This window comes from Netta rufina, assembly GCF_964035555.1.
Source record: "Netta rufina genome assembly, chromosome: 2".
NCBI classification, from domain to species: domain Eukaryota; kingdom Metazoa; phylum Chordata; class Aves; order Anseriformes; family Anatidae; genus Netta; species Netta rufina.
Genome location: NC_140124.1, coordinates 24,530,084 through 24,542,212, shown reverse-complemented (window position 1 = coordinate 24,542,212; position 12,129 = coordinate 24,530,084). Strand labels below are relative to the sequence as shown.

Here is a 12,129-nt window from a genome sequence, read left to right as displayed (position 1 = left end):
TAAACTAGAAAGGAAAAAAGCAGAAGGAAAAGTGTCAAGAATATTCTGAAAGGGAGAGTATAGAATGAAATCACTTATGACACATTATGTGATACCTTATGGTACCTAAAATAGCTAAGAACAGTAAAAGTTTTTTTTGTTTGTTTGTTTGTTTTTTACAAATATTATGAAGGAAAAAAAAGATGACAACTAAATTTATTACTAAAGTAGCTGTGTTTTTTCCCTTTATCTCTCAGCATTTCATTAGATTTAGTTAGTTATACAATAAAATGACTTTGTAATAGTTATAATACATTTAAGAATAAATGAAAAAAACAACCACATAAAACAGAATGGCTAATTTGCCAACCAAGAACGTATCTTTAAAACTCCAGAGACTGAAGGAAGCTCAAAACCACTAAAGAAAATGTGAACAAGGCATTGGTTTCAGAAGAAAAGATCCTGCTGACTGTAATCCAGTGATTGTAACAGTTTCTGTTCTTCGTAACATAATGGCGTAAAGGGCCACATAAGGCAAATACAGCAATTAAAAGAAAAGCACTTTGTGGCATGAAGATGTATACAGGATTAGGAAAGGGATTAATTAAGGATGATCTATTATTTTTTTTTAATGCTGATATCATAACCAAGCCAACAGTAATTATTTAATGTCCTGGAAAATATGACTGATTAAGAAGATGAAATTAAGAAAATGGAACTTCACACTCCAGGAAAAGAACCAATCATTAAAATGAATTATAACTAAATCCTGGGTATTTTCCTCTAGACAAGGAATGTAATGGTCATTGTATAAAGCAGAATAATTCTAGATTCTTGAAACATGATCTTTCCTAAATTCATTTCAAAGTTTTGTCATTATTCACTGAGGTTCGTTACAAGTAAAAATAGCAAAGGAAAAACTTGGTTAAATTATCCAGCTCAGTCAGACACATTGAATTCACTGAAAGTGTTCTGGTAAACATTTAAAAAAAAAATCATGTTTAATATGGTAATGTCGTGGTTCCACAAAATTTTTCCACTGAGGAGATCTAATGTTTTTTCTACAGAACTTGACACTGGAGGCTTGTTTCTGCTATCACTTATAGCAACACAAAATATGTAGTATATCCATTAAAATCAAATGGATTAAATCTGTATAAAATAGAAGCAAGCCATTAGAAGATGAAGCTTATTTTCATAAAAATATATAATTGAGAAAATAAGAAAACTACAGGTGTTAAATCTTAGTAAATAAGGTAAGAATGAATCTGTTTCTTTCTTGCTCTTTTTTTTTTTTTTTTAATAGAGCACAGCATACTGTTTGCACATCCACCACATTTCAAACTGGATTGGATGTATGTCATCATACATTGGTACGATGTCAAAGTATTTACATAAACTTACAAAAATAAACTGCTAAAAACACCTGTAAGCACAGGTCCAGCAGGTGTCACCGAAACAACACCGTGAGTAAGTCATTGCAGGGAAGATGATACAATGAATGATGAAATTCAGTTCAGCTACCTACATATAACTATGTTCAGAAGTATTAGAAGAATAAAGAACGAAGAATGTAAGACAGAAACTGAAGGAGAAATAAGGGAGAAAAATAAAGAGAAAGCAAGTAAAAAGTATCCATAGTAAAAAAAAAAAAAAAAAAAAAGAGACAGAAGAGGAAAAAGAGAATAGCATCACAGCACTTTTGGATACTGAAGCATTCTAATTTTTAAATTAAAGCAGCAACAGAAGATACTGTGATTGATGGAGGGGAAGGAGATTTATTATTATTAAAGCTAGTAATGTAACATGGGACTCTGAAAAAAGATTTCAAAAGTATGTACTTTGTTGTCAGTTGTGCCTTCAAGTTGCTGTTGCAGTTTTGCAATTTGTTCATGAAGATGATCTATTTCCTGCTCCTTTTCTTGCATGATGTGAGTGAGTCTCCCAGCCACTAAATGATGGTCCTTTATGATGGCATCCTCAGATTTCTGCATAGCTAGTCCCAGTATTTCCATTTCATCCTACCAAAAACCAAACCAAAATAAAACAAAAACAACCCCAAACCATTTATAGCTGTAACATAACATTTTCTGCATATTCTTGTATGAGTATTTAAGATACAGGAGGAACAAGCTGCATGGAATGAGAATTAATTATATCAGCTTTTTAGTATTTTGCAAGTTGAACTGCAAAATGCTCAAGAACAAGCAAATACAGCACCTTGGCATTTTCTAATAATTTGTTTCTGGGGAGAAGAGAATATAAAGCCGTAGGCTTCCCTGTTACACTATTACCTTAAATAATTTGTTTTCTTGTTCAAGTTCTTGCAAGTGTGTAGTGGACTCCTTTCGCTGAATTTCTAGTTGCATGTGCAATTGCTGAACTTCTTCATTTTTATTTTCTAGCTCCTCTCGAAACTGCTCCAGTTGTTCTTCAAGGTTTGTGACCTGTTTCCAAAACAAATGGTAAAAAATGAATAGACAGCCATACCAAAAATTAAATGCCATAATTTTCAAGTGCAATGTTAACTGTAAACCAGTCTGATAGGTAGAAACAATAGAATGCGTACTCAGTGACATTCTGAGTCTTTAAACTGAATGTAATTTTAAAACCCATTAAAAAGCTGAAATTACTATGAACTTTTTCTTCACTGGGCTGCATTTTGATTCCAGAAACACCCTCTGCTTACTTAACTCATAAGCATTAACATAGATGATAACAATTATCACGGCTCAGAAGAGGAATTTTGAACAGGTGTTTCATCTGGTTAAAAAATTCATCTGTATAGTTTGCTGTACTCAACAGAAAGCAAAAACTGTCAGTCAAAAATATCAGACTGATATTATCACAGGAAACGTGGAACATTGCACAGATATCTTACCTCCTTTTCCTTTCTGTCCACAGCTTCTCGTTCAGCTTGTAGCTGTATTTCAAGAGGTAATTCTCCCTTTACTATGATGGTGCCAAATTGTTTCCTTTCCTCCACCTTTAAAAATAAATCCAATTTAGTAATGTTACTTGCTTAACAATAAACAAATCAAAAGGATATACTGCCTTGTTCTTGAAAAAATAAGAAAGGAGTAAACACGTGGTAATTTTAGACCAAGAAATACCTTTTGCAAGTTGTCTGCACTGATAATTAAGGCTTGTTCCAGTTCTCTTATTCTGCATTCTAATTTCTCAATTTCTTCATTTCGTTCTTGTACATCTCGCTGAAGTTGCTCTTTAGAAAGCAAAAGCTCACTGCATTTGTCTGTTTTTTCTTTCAGATGGTTAGTTAGCTGTTCAACCTAATGACAATATAGCAAGAAGATTAATATATTGTAGCAGAGGGTTTGCTAGCAATACTAACAGCACTCATTTTTTATAGAGGAAAAAAAAATCCTTTTTTTTCATGTAATGAAAATCCACCTGTTTAGGTTATAGAGGATGCACAATCAGGATATTGTAGTGCTATATCCAACAAACACATTTTCAAAGAAGTTATGTGCTATACCACCTGCTTTCTAGATCTAGATCTGTGTCTTTCCAAAGCCTTCAAGGCCATCTAGTCATTAAAAGACAAATAGCATGGCATCCTTATACACTGTGCTATCAAGATAATTCTAACATCTTATGCACGTAAGTCTATAGGGCACAGTGTGATTCATCCCAGGGTACTCAAAGATGCTGATGTCATTGCAGGACTTTTCTCAATTATTTTTCTGTGGTCTTGGGAATCTGGAGAGGTCCCAGTCAACTAGAAACTGGCAAATGTTGTCCCAGTTTTCAAGCAGGGTAAGAAAGAAGACCCTGGTAATTACAGGCCAGTCAGTCTTGCTTCGACGACTAGTACAATTATGGAGAAGATTATTCTGGGAGTTACTGAAAAACACTCAAAAGACAATGCAGTCACTGATCATAGCCAATGTCGGTTCATGAGGGCAAAATCCTGTTTAACTAACTTAATTTGCTTTTGTGACAATGTTACCCATGTAGTTGACCAAGGAAAACCAGCAGGCATGATCTTTTTCGATTTCAGCACAGGTTTTGATACTATTTCTCACAGTACCCTTCTGGACAAAATGTCCAGCATACAGCTATATACATACCTAATATGATGGATGAACAATATGCTGATGGGTGGGGCTCAGAAGGTTATAGTAAATGGGATTACATCAGGCTGGCAGCCAATCATTAGTAGGGTTTCCCAGGGCTCCATTTTAGGGCCAGATCTCTTTTATGTGTTTATAAATGGTCTGGATGCCCAAATGAATGCTAATTAAGCTTGCAGATGATACTAAATTAGGAGATGTCGTCAAATCTCTCAAGGGCAGACAGGCCTTGCAGAGAGAGCTTGACAAATTAAAGGGCTGGGCAATCACCAATTGTATGAAATTTAAAAAAAAACAAGTGCCAGATTCCATAAGTGGGCCTGGGTAATCCTAAATGCACAGACTGGAGGACGAAAGGCTGGAGAAGAAGCCCCATGGAAAGGGATCTGGGTGTTGTGTTTGATGGCAAGTTGAATACGAGGCAGCGGTGTGCCCTGTCGGCAAAATGGCCAGCCGTACCCTGGGGTGCCTCAGGCACAGCATGGCTACCTGGTCGAGGGAGGGGATTGTCCTGCTCTGCTCTGTGCTGGTGCAGCCTCACCATGAGCACTGTGTGCACTCCTGGACACCACAGTATGAGAAAGACATAAAAATGTTAGAGAGTGTCCAAAGGAGGGCTACAAAGGTGGTGAAGGGTCTGGAGGGGAAGACGTATGAGGAGTGGCTGAGGGCTCAGGGTTTGTTCAGCCCCGACCAGAGCAGGCTGAGGAGAGGCCTCATGGCGGCCTGCAGCTCCTTCACGAGGGGAGCGGAGGGGCAGGCGCTGAGCTCTGCTCTCTGGGGACAGCGACAGGACCCGAGGGGACGGCATGGAGCTGGGACAGGGGAGGGTCAGGCTGGGGGTTAGGGAGAGGTTCTGCACCCAGAAGGTGGTCGGGCACCGGGACAGGCTCCTAGGGAAGCGGTCACGGCACCAAGCCTGCAGAGTTCGAGAAGTGTTTGGACAATGCTCTCAGCTCTTTCACTTGATTTTGGTTGGTCCTTTGTGGAGCCAGGAGTTGGACTTAATGATCCTTGTGGATCCTTCTAATTTAGGATATTCTGTGATTTTATGATTCTGTGATCTAAGGATGGAATATCCTGAACCCTAAGGTGAAGATGCTGTTTACTACTTTGAGGAGTATCATAGTATTAAAGAATCCATGACAAAATGATTTGAAATAAGGAGTTGGTTAGTGACATGGAGACATGCTACAGCTCACTTAGTCCTTAATATCAAAGAGAATTGCTATACTTCAGTCTGAAGGAAAAACACGTTTTGTTTTCTTGCTGGGTTTGTTAAATAGGACCAAACAGATGTGATGGATTATATCATTTCACTTCATACAGGAGACAAAGCATCCAAAGAATGCACTCTGAATCTCAGTAAATCATGCTTATGGCTCAGAAACAATGTATTCAAGAGTAACTGAAGTTGCAGAGATAGGGACTTGCAGCATAACTGGGGAGGTTCAAGCGTGCACAGAGAGCACTACTACATCTCAGGTGCTTCAACCTTGGTAATTCAATTCCTTCAGTGATGTATCTGTGCTATGAAAAATGGTGTCACAACACAATTTAAGAACATGTTAAATTGCCAAAGTAGTCCTGACTGTTTCCGCAGACTTTTGAAAACAGAATGAACTTTCTAAATTAAGATATACAAAAGATACAAAGTCTCCGTATATCTGTTAGTAAAAAAAAAAACAATTCCAATAAACTCCAAAACACAGGTTCAGCCCTGCCCTCCAGCACTTTCATCTTTAGGGATATACTTTACTGACTTGTAAATGGATGCAGATTAGGTACACCATAAAATAGATAACAGTCATAGAATCATAAAATAATTTAGGTTGGAAAAGATCAAGTCCAACTACTAACCTAGCACTGCCAAATCAACCCCTGAACCATGTCCCTAAGCACCACATCCACAAATCTTTTGAATACCTCTGGGAACGGTGACCCAATCACCTCTCCAGGTAGCCTGCTCCAATGCCCCATATCCCCTTCAGCAGAGAATTCCTTCCAAATATCCAACCTAAACCTCACCTGGTGCAACTTGAGGCCTTTTCCTCTTGTCCTACAAACAGCCAGGTGTCATTTTGTCATATATATTCACTGAGTACAAGTAATAAAGTGTCTTACCTCTCTGCTTTGATGTTCATTGACAGGCTGACTCCTTTGTGGAACCTTCAGCTGTTGTTCCAGCTTCTGTATCTCTTGCTGGAACACATCTCTTTCATGTTCTCTGTCAACTGCTTGCTCCTGAAAGTTAAGGAATCGTGGAAACACCATTTGATTTTAAAATCTACCAAAATTAAGTCTATTATTACTTCTTATTTCTGGTAAGATGAGGAAACAGTATGCCAATGGTTTTAACGTAGCAGAACCGCATGCAACTATGATTTTAAAAAGTTCTTTCAGATTTTGAAATATTTTTATTTAGGAAATAATACACAAGTGGTAGCATCCAGTAAAGGATCCCTTTAGAAGTCTGTCTGGTTTTACAATGTCATCAGATGCATTAAACTAGCTGAAGTATCTGATAAAAAGAGGAATGCTTCTGACAAGTAAATGTTTTGCAGAAATCCAGCAAACTGGAATAAAACATCAGCCTTGACAAGTTGCAGATTATAAGTTAAAAAAATAAATAAAATCATCTGCCCTTTCAGGGTAAACAGAAGATTTCTAATTCTGCTAATAAAAATGACTGCTCATCTTAGTAGTCCCTGATTCTCCAGTTCATGTTATTGATAATCCCAAACCATACCGAGTTTATGAATATGACACTTGTAACAGGAATTTTAACTTCTGAATCTACTCTTACACTGAAACAAGTGTTCCATAATAAAAAAAAAATAAAATAACCTTGACCTGAAGAAAATGAAATACGGCAAACACAATTGTACTAAGCAGTATGTGGAGAAGATCTTTCCGTTAATACAGCTTAGTAACAGTGCAGAGGTGGTGTTACACTGTTATATTTATTGAGTATGAAATTATTTCACTCTCCTAGTTATTAAAGAGTTGATTGAGAAGGCACAGAAATAATGGTATAAGACACTTAGAAGGAAAAAATGGGAAAAGGAGGAGTCAGGATGATGGTGTTTGTTGAAAAACAGGTACTGTTTAGAACAAAATCACTGAGACAGCCTGTAGGCAGGTAGAAACACTGTACATTAAAGAGGCAACTGCCACTGTAAATGTGGACTGGCTGGGAGGTGTAGCTTAATAACAAGAGAGAGATTCTTACAAAAGAAATGAAAGTAGTCTATAAAAGAAATTTAGAAAAATTACACTTCCATTTTCCAAGCACAACTGAAGCTGAGTACTTAATTCCAAAAGATCTCACTGAAACTCCCAACTATTAAAAACATAGAAATTCCACAAGGATTGTTGCAAATGAAATCACAAAAATGTATGTATTTGCTTCAAGTCTGACAACAGGAACATTTGCTGCTGAAGCAAACCTCAGCGTGTGCCCACCCACTTTCATGAAACAAGCCTTCTACCATACTTACATCAAGGAATTTTCTTGTTTTCTCAAGTTGCTTCTCCAAAGCCTGGTTTTGCTGCCTTAAGTCCATTAGTTCTGCATTTTTTTCTTGTTCTAGCTCGATAAAACGGTTCACTTGCTCTTCCAAGTCTATTTCCAAGACTTTCACTTGCTTCTGAAGGTCATCGTATTCTTTTTCAGCTTGACGCTGTACTTCAATTTTTTCTTTCATTAGCTTTTCTGTTTCCTCCAGTAACTCTGGTTATAATAAAATCATCATACACTACTTTTAGATACAAATAGTTAAAGTTATGAAGAAAAACCACTCCCCAAGGTTGTATGTATCCATGCTGTAGTCTGCAGAAGGACATGAACTGGTTTGGGTTTTTACTATTTTATTTTATTTTTTTTAGAAAATGTATTTTCTTCTGAGAAATAATCAAGAGAACCACTACAGCAAATTCATACTAGAAGTACTATCCTTTAGATAGTCTTCAGAGAACTGCTAGTGAAGTGGCATCAGATCATTTCTCCACTCAAGTTTCATACAAATTAAAAAGTCCTTGCATAAGTGGCACAGAAAAGAAAAATGCTTTGATTCAAACTGCAGCTAGTCAGCAAAAGGGTTAACAATAAAAAAAGGGTTAACAATAATCCTCTTCATTAATCAATCCTCTTCTCTTCGTTATCATGCTTAAAATCAATCTCCTCCCACTCCTTGTCATTTAATGTGGTTCATATAAATATTTTGAAGAAAATTCTGAAACACTTAGCAAGGTTGCCAGGCAGAGAGGGAAATTACTGACCCATAACGGGACCTTTGTAAAGTCAATGACTGCATGCACAATTTTGTTTCCTCATGAAAGTGCTGGCACATACATAGTAAAGCCCCAAACCACTCTACTAAGATTCTTAAGCCACAGCCCATTGAATACATATTAACAAACCGTTAAGGCATCCCTTGAGGTAAAATCCAAACTGTAAAGTGCAATTACATTTGGAGAATCTTTAAACCACGATTGATAATTAGACAGAATACAATTTACTTTCACTATAGAAGAAATACCCTTTAGGCACCATCATCTTACATCATATTTAACCAATTCTCTTTTTTGGGTAACTGTTATATGTCAATATAACACAGCGTTTAGTTATCATAATGAATGATGACTTCACTATATTTGGAAATAAAAAGAAAAAAAACACATACAAAAATATCCCTGCAATACCATCTAAGTATATGTAATTCATAGGTGAATAAGATGATGGTTATTCATGAATTTGCTTATTATGCTTAGAAATTGTAGAAATGTTGTTAGCGAAACATAAAATTGAGTATGAAATACAACATCAAAGCTGCAGGCCAGTAAGAATTACAAGTAATGTCAGTAAGCCAAAAGCCCAATAATCCTGATTAACAATGTCAGTACATTTAAATCTTCCACCCAGTTACAGATTGGCCATGCAACATACAAACACACCTGCTTGGGAAGCTGCATCGACTGCAGCATCTACTAGGCCTAGGAGAATAGAGAGAGAGAGAGAAAAAACAAAAAAAGAAGCAAAGTAATTCACATGCCAGCTATAGTTTTCTTGTGGTGCAACAACGTAAGAGAAAATGAAGCCAAAGAAAGTGTGGCATTTAATGACAAAGTTGTTGAGATAACTTAGGGAATGTGGTAGGTTATTCTGGTATGCATGATATAAGTACCTAAACATACATTTATAGAATTGTTTACAGTTGTTATACATTATAGTAACTTCAAAATAATTAGAAATATAAAGCATAAAACTTAAAAGGAGTTCTATTTCTATGCAAGGATCATCTTTCCTATAAAGTAGCAAGCAACTGGCTGTTCTTAAAATTGCACTATTACACAAAATGGATACAGTTGCAAAAACAATTTACCAAACCAGCAACATTATAAATTGCCATAAACTTTTAAACATAAAATAAAATGCTAATTTCATGTAAGCACTGCAATCCTCAAAAGAGCAGTACTTCTTAAACACCATTGTCCTAATTTTCTTCCTCGCTCAAATATTAATTTATTAGTTTAAGGAAGAATTAAAGGACACATTTACTTCATCAAAGCAAATATTTTTATTCCTCAGTAAGCAGTTAGCTAGGTGAAACGGACACAATACTTATCTGAAACTCCCACCATCACTTTTTTGTTATTACTCAATTTCTGTATTTTGCTTTCGGGAAAACTGAGTAACTAACTTTCATTACCGGTAACAGCCTTTCCTTATTATGCAGCTCCTATGCCACTCTTACTCAACAGAGAAATTTGTTAAAAAAGCACATCTTCAGTGCCTAAAATAAATATGGACATCACCTTCAATCACATTCAAGTAGGTAAACTTGCTTGTGTCTCTAGAAGTCTGTTTGTAAGCTATTTAGATGAGTATTTTTGTACACAGGTGTCAGCTTTGAGATACTGCATCTCCAACAATAATATAAATAAAAGTCAATTTTCATAGGTATCAAGGTTTTGCTGACTTCAAGAGCAACTGTGATTGTTCAGCCCTTCTGAAAATTCAGCCTTTTTTTGCTTAAATATCAAGAAAAAGTTATCTTACTAGCATTAGGCACCAGGCATGAAAATATCACATTCTGTCACTTCACATTTTTATAAATGATTAAAATAGAGAAAAGAAATCTAAACGATTCCACCACGATTACTTATTGTCTTATTTCAAAATATAAGAAAATCTCATAGAAAGATTGTGAGAAATACGTACGCTGCTCTACTGGCCCCGCATCTGCTCTCATGGCATCCTTCTGTCTGGCAAGTAATTCCTTTTCTTCCTGGATCTGCTGCTGCTCAGCCTCTAACTCCTGCAATTTGTTACCTGTATGCAGTAGTTCTTGCTCAAGATGGTCAATTACATCTATTTTTTCCTGGAGCTGTTTTTCCAGAAATGCTTTTTCATCTGCATAACCATCAATGAGGCCTGTAGCACATCAATTTTTGGGTAGATTTAATAAGAATTTGAACTTTTTGCATGGTCAAGTCACCACAGTAATCTCATGTAAATGCACATACACATTAGATACTCAGCACTTGAGAAATTCTGCTCCTGTTCTTGCTTTTCTTAGCTGATGAACAAACAATAAAAACAATAGCACATGACAAAATATAAAAATTGGAAAATAGTGAAAGAGTTTACACAGGAATCTGAAGAGGAGCTCTGGTTTATCTTGATGAATGATATTACAGCAATAAGAAATGGCACCATATTGGAATGATACAGAGTGAGCACAAAGCTAAATTCTAAGGAAAAAAAAATCTTAGGAAAAAAAAAAACCTGAAACAAAACTAAATTTCCTTGAGGGCTGTATAAACTAACCTAAGATGCTATAATGGTATAGGCCTCTGCATGAATGAGAAATTTCACATCAGTACTTTCAGAAACATCTAACCATAGAACACAAGAGAGGTTATTAATGTGCAACAGAAAGCACTAAATAAGTAGAGCACTCTAGAGAGGTGTGTTCTTCTTGTCTGATACTGATGGTTCTAGAGGACATACAAGACATCAGTCATAAAATGCCAAAAAACTCTGCTGGACACGCAACCCTATCTTCCATGTTTCTTCGTACTAAACACAAAGAATCTATGTAGTGTTTTTTCCAATACTGAAGTAAGCTCTGTCAATGTGAAGCTACAGTCTTGAGACAGTATTAACATGGATTTAACCCTGGCTTGAGAGTATAGGAAAACTAAAGATGCTTCCATTGGTTGCCTGTGCAGACAATGTAAAATCTCTGTGTGCACTTACATCCACATCAGATGAAAGCTATCAAGGAGAAAATTAAGTAATAGTGGACTTTGCACATACTGCCTGCAAAGCATAAGCCTGGTCCTATGCATAACTATCATGCACTGTGGGCCAGTCTATTTTTTCAGACTTGGATTCAAAGTACAGAGGTGCATAGAACTGTTGAAAAAAAGATAGTAAACTAGAACGCAGAATCATCCCGGTTGGAAAAGATCTTTAAGAATATCAAGTCTTACAGTCAACCTGACCTACTGAATCCCATCAATAAACATCTCCAGGGATCCAGGGATGGGATCTCTGCCACTTCCCTCAGCAGCCCAATACAAAGGCTGAGAAACAACATTAAAAGCTTTTCAAAAAATTGAGACAATGCAAATTCTAGTAGTTTCACTGTAACTGCTGATGTTCACAATGAGTACTTAGCAGACTGGAAGCTGAGAGGGCATTCCCAGGTTAAACGGAATGCCCGCATCCAACAAAAAGGTAGGAACAAAGAAAATAGTTACAGTATTTGTATTTATATTTACAGTATTTGTTACAGTATTTGTTCCTGCTTTTTTTTTTCCTCCTTGAAAGAGATGTAATGAAAGTTGTCAGAGTTCAGTGAACAAACTGGCATTAGCTTTTCTATCACATTCCTTAGATATGTCATATCTGATGCCACTAACACACCAGAGGTTTGAAAATGTCTCTGCTGCAGCAGTTTTTGTGATAAGAAAGAAATGATCACAAATGACACATTTTATCTCAAGAGAAGACAGAGTACCATCAGATGTATAATGAACTAAGACG

General features: G+C 36.4%; 1 protein-coding gene across 3 annotated transcripts in view; it reads right to left on the bottom strand.

Annotated features, from left to right (window-relative positions):
- AKAP9 (A-kinase anchoring protein 9) overlaps positions 1-12,129 on the bottom strand; it is a 109,946-nt gene that overhangs the window by 20,666 nt on the left and 77,151 nt on the right. Inside the window, exons 24-31 of one of the 3 annotated variants that reach the window (XM_084282065.1) lie at positions 10,297-10,509; positions 9,030-9,068; positions 7,574-7,806; positions 6,198-6,317; positions 3,093-3,269; positions 2,861-2,965; positions 2,274-2,426; positions 1,821-2,000 (exon numbers count right to left, since the gene is read on the bottom strand). In XM_084282065.1, the coding sequence (XP_084138191.1) occupies positions 1,821-2,000; positions 2,274-2,426; positions 2,861-2,965; positions 3,093-3,269; positions 6,198-6,317; positions 7,574-7,806; positions 9,030-9,068; positions 10,297-10,509 (1,220 nt within the window). The remainder of the gene's footprint in view (positions 1-1,820; positions 2,001-2,273; positions 2,427-2,860; positions 2,966-3,092; positions 3,270-6,197; positions 6,318-7,573; positions 7,807-9,029; positions 9,069-10,296; positions 10,510-12,129) is intronic. The other 2 variants (XM_084282064.1, XM_084282063.1) reach the window with 2 other exon arrangements.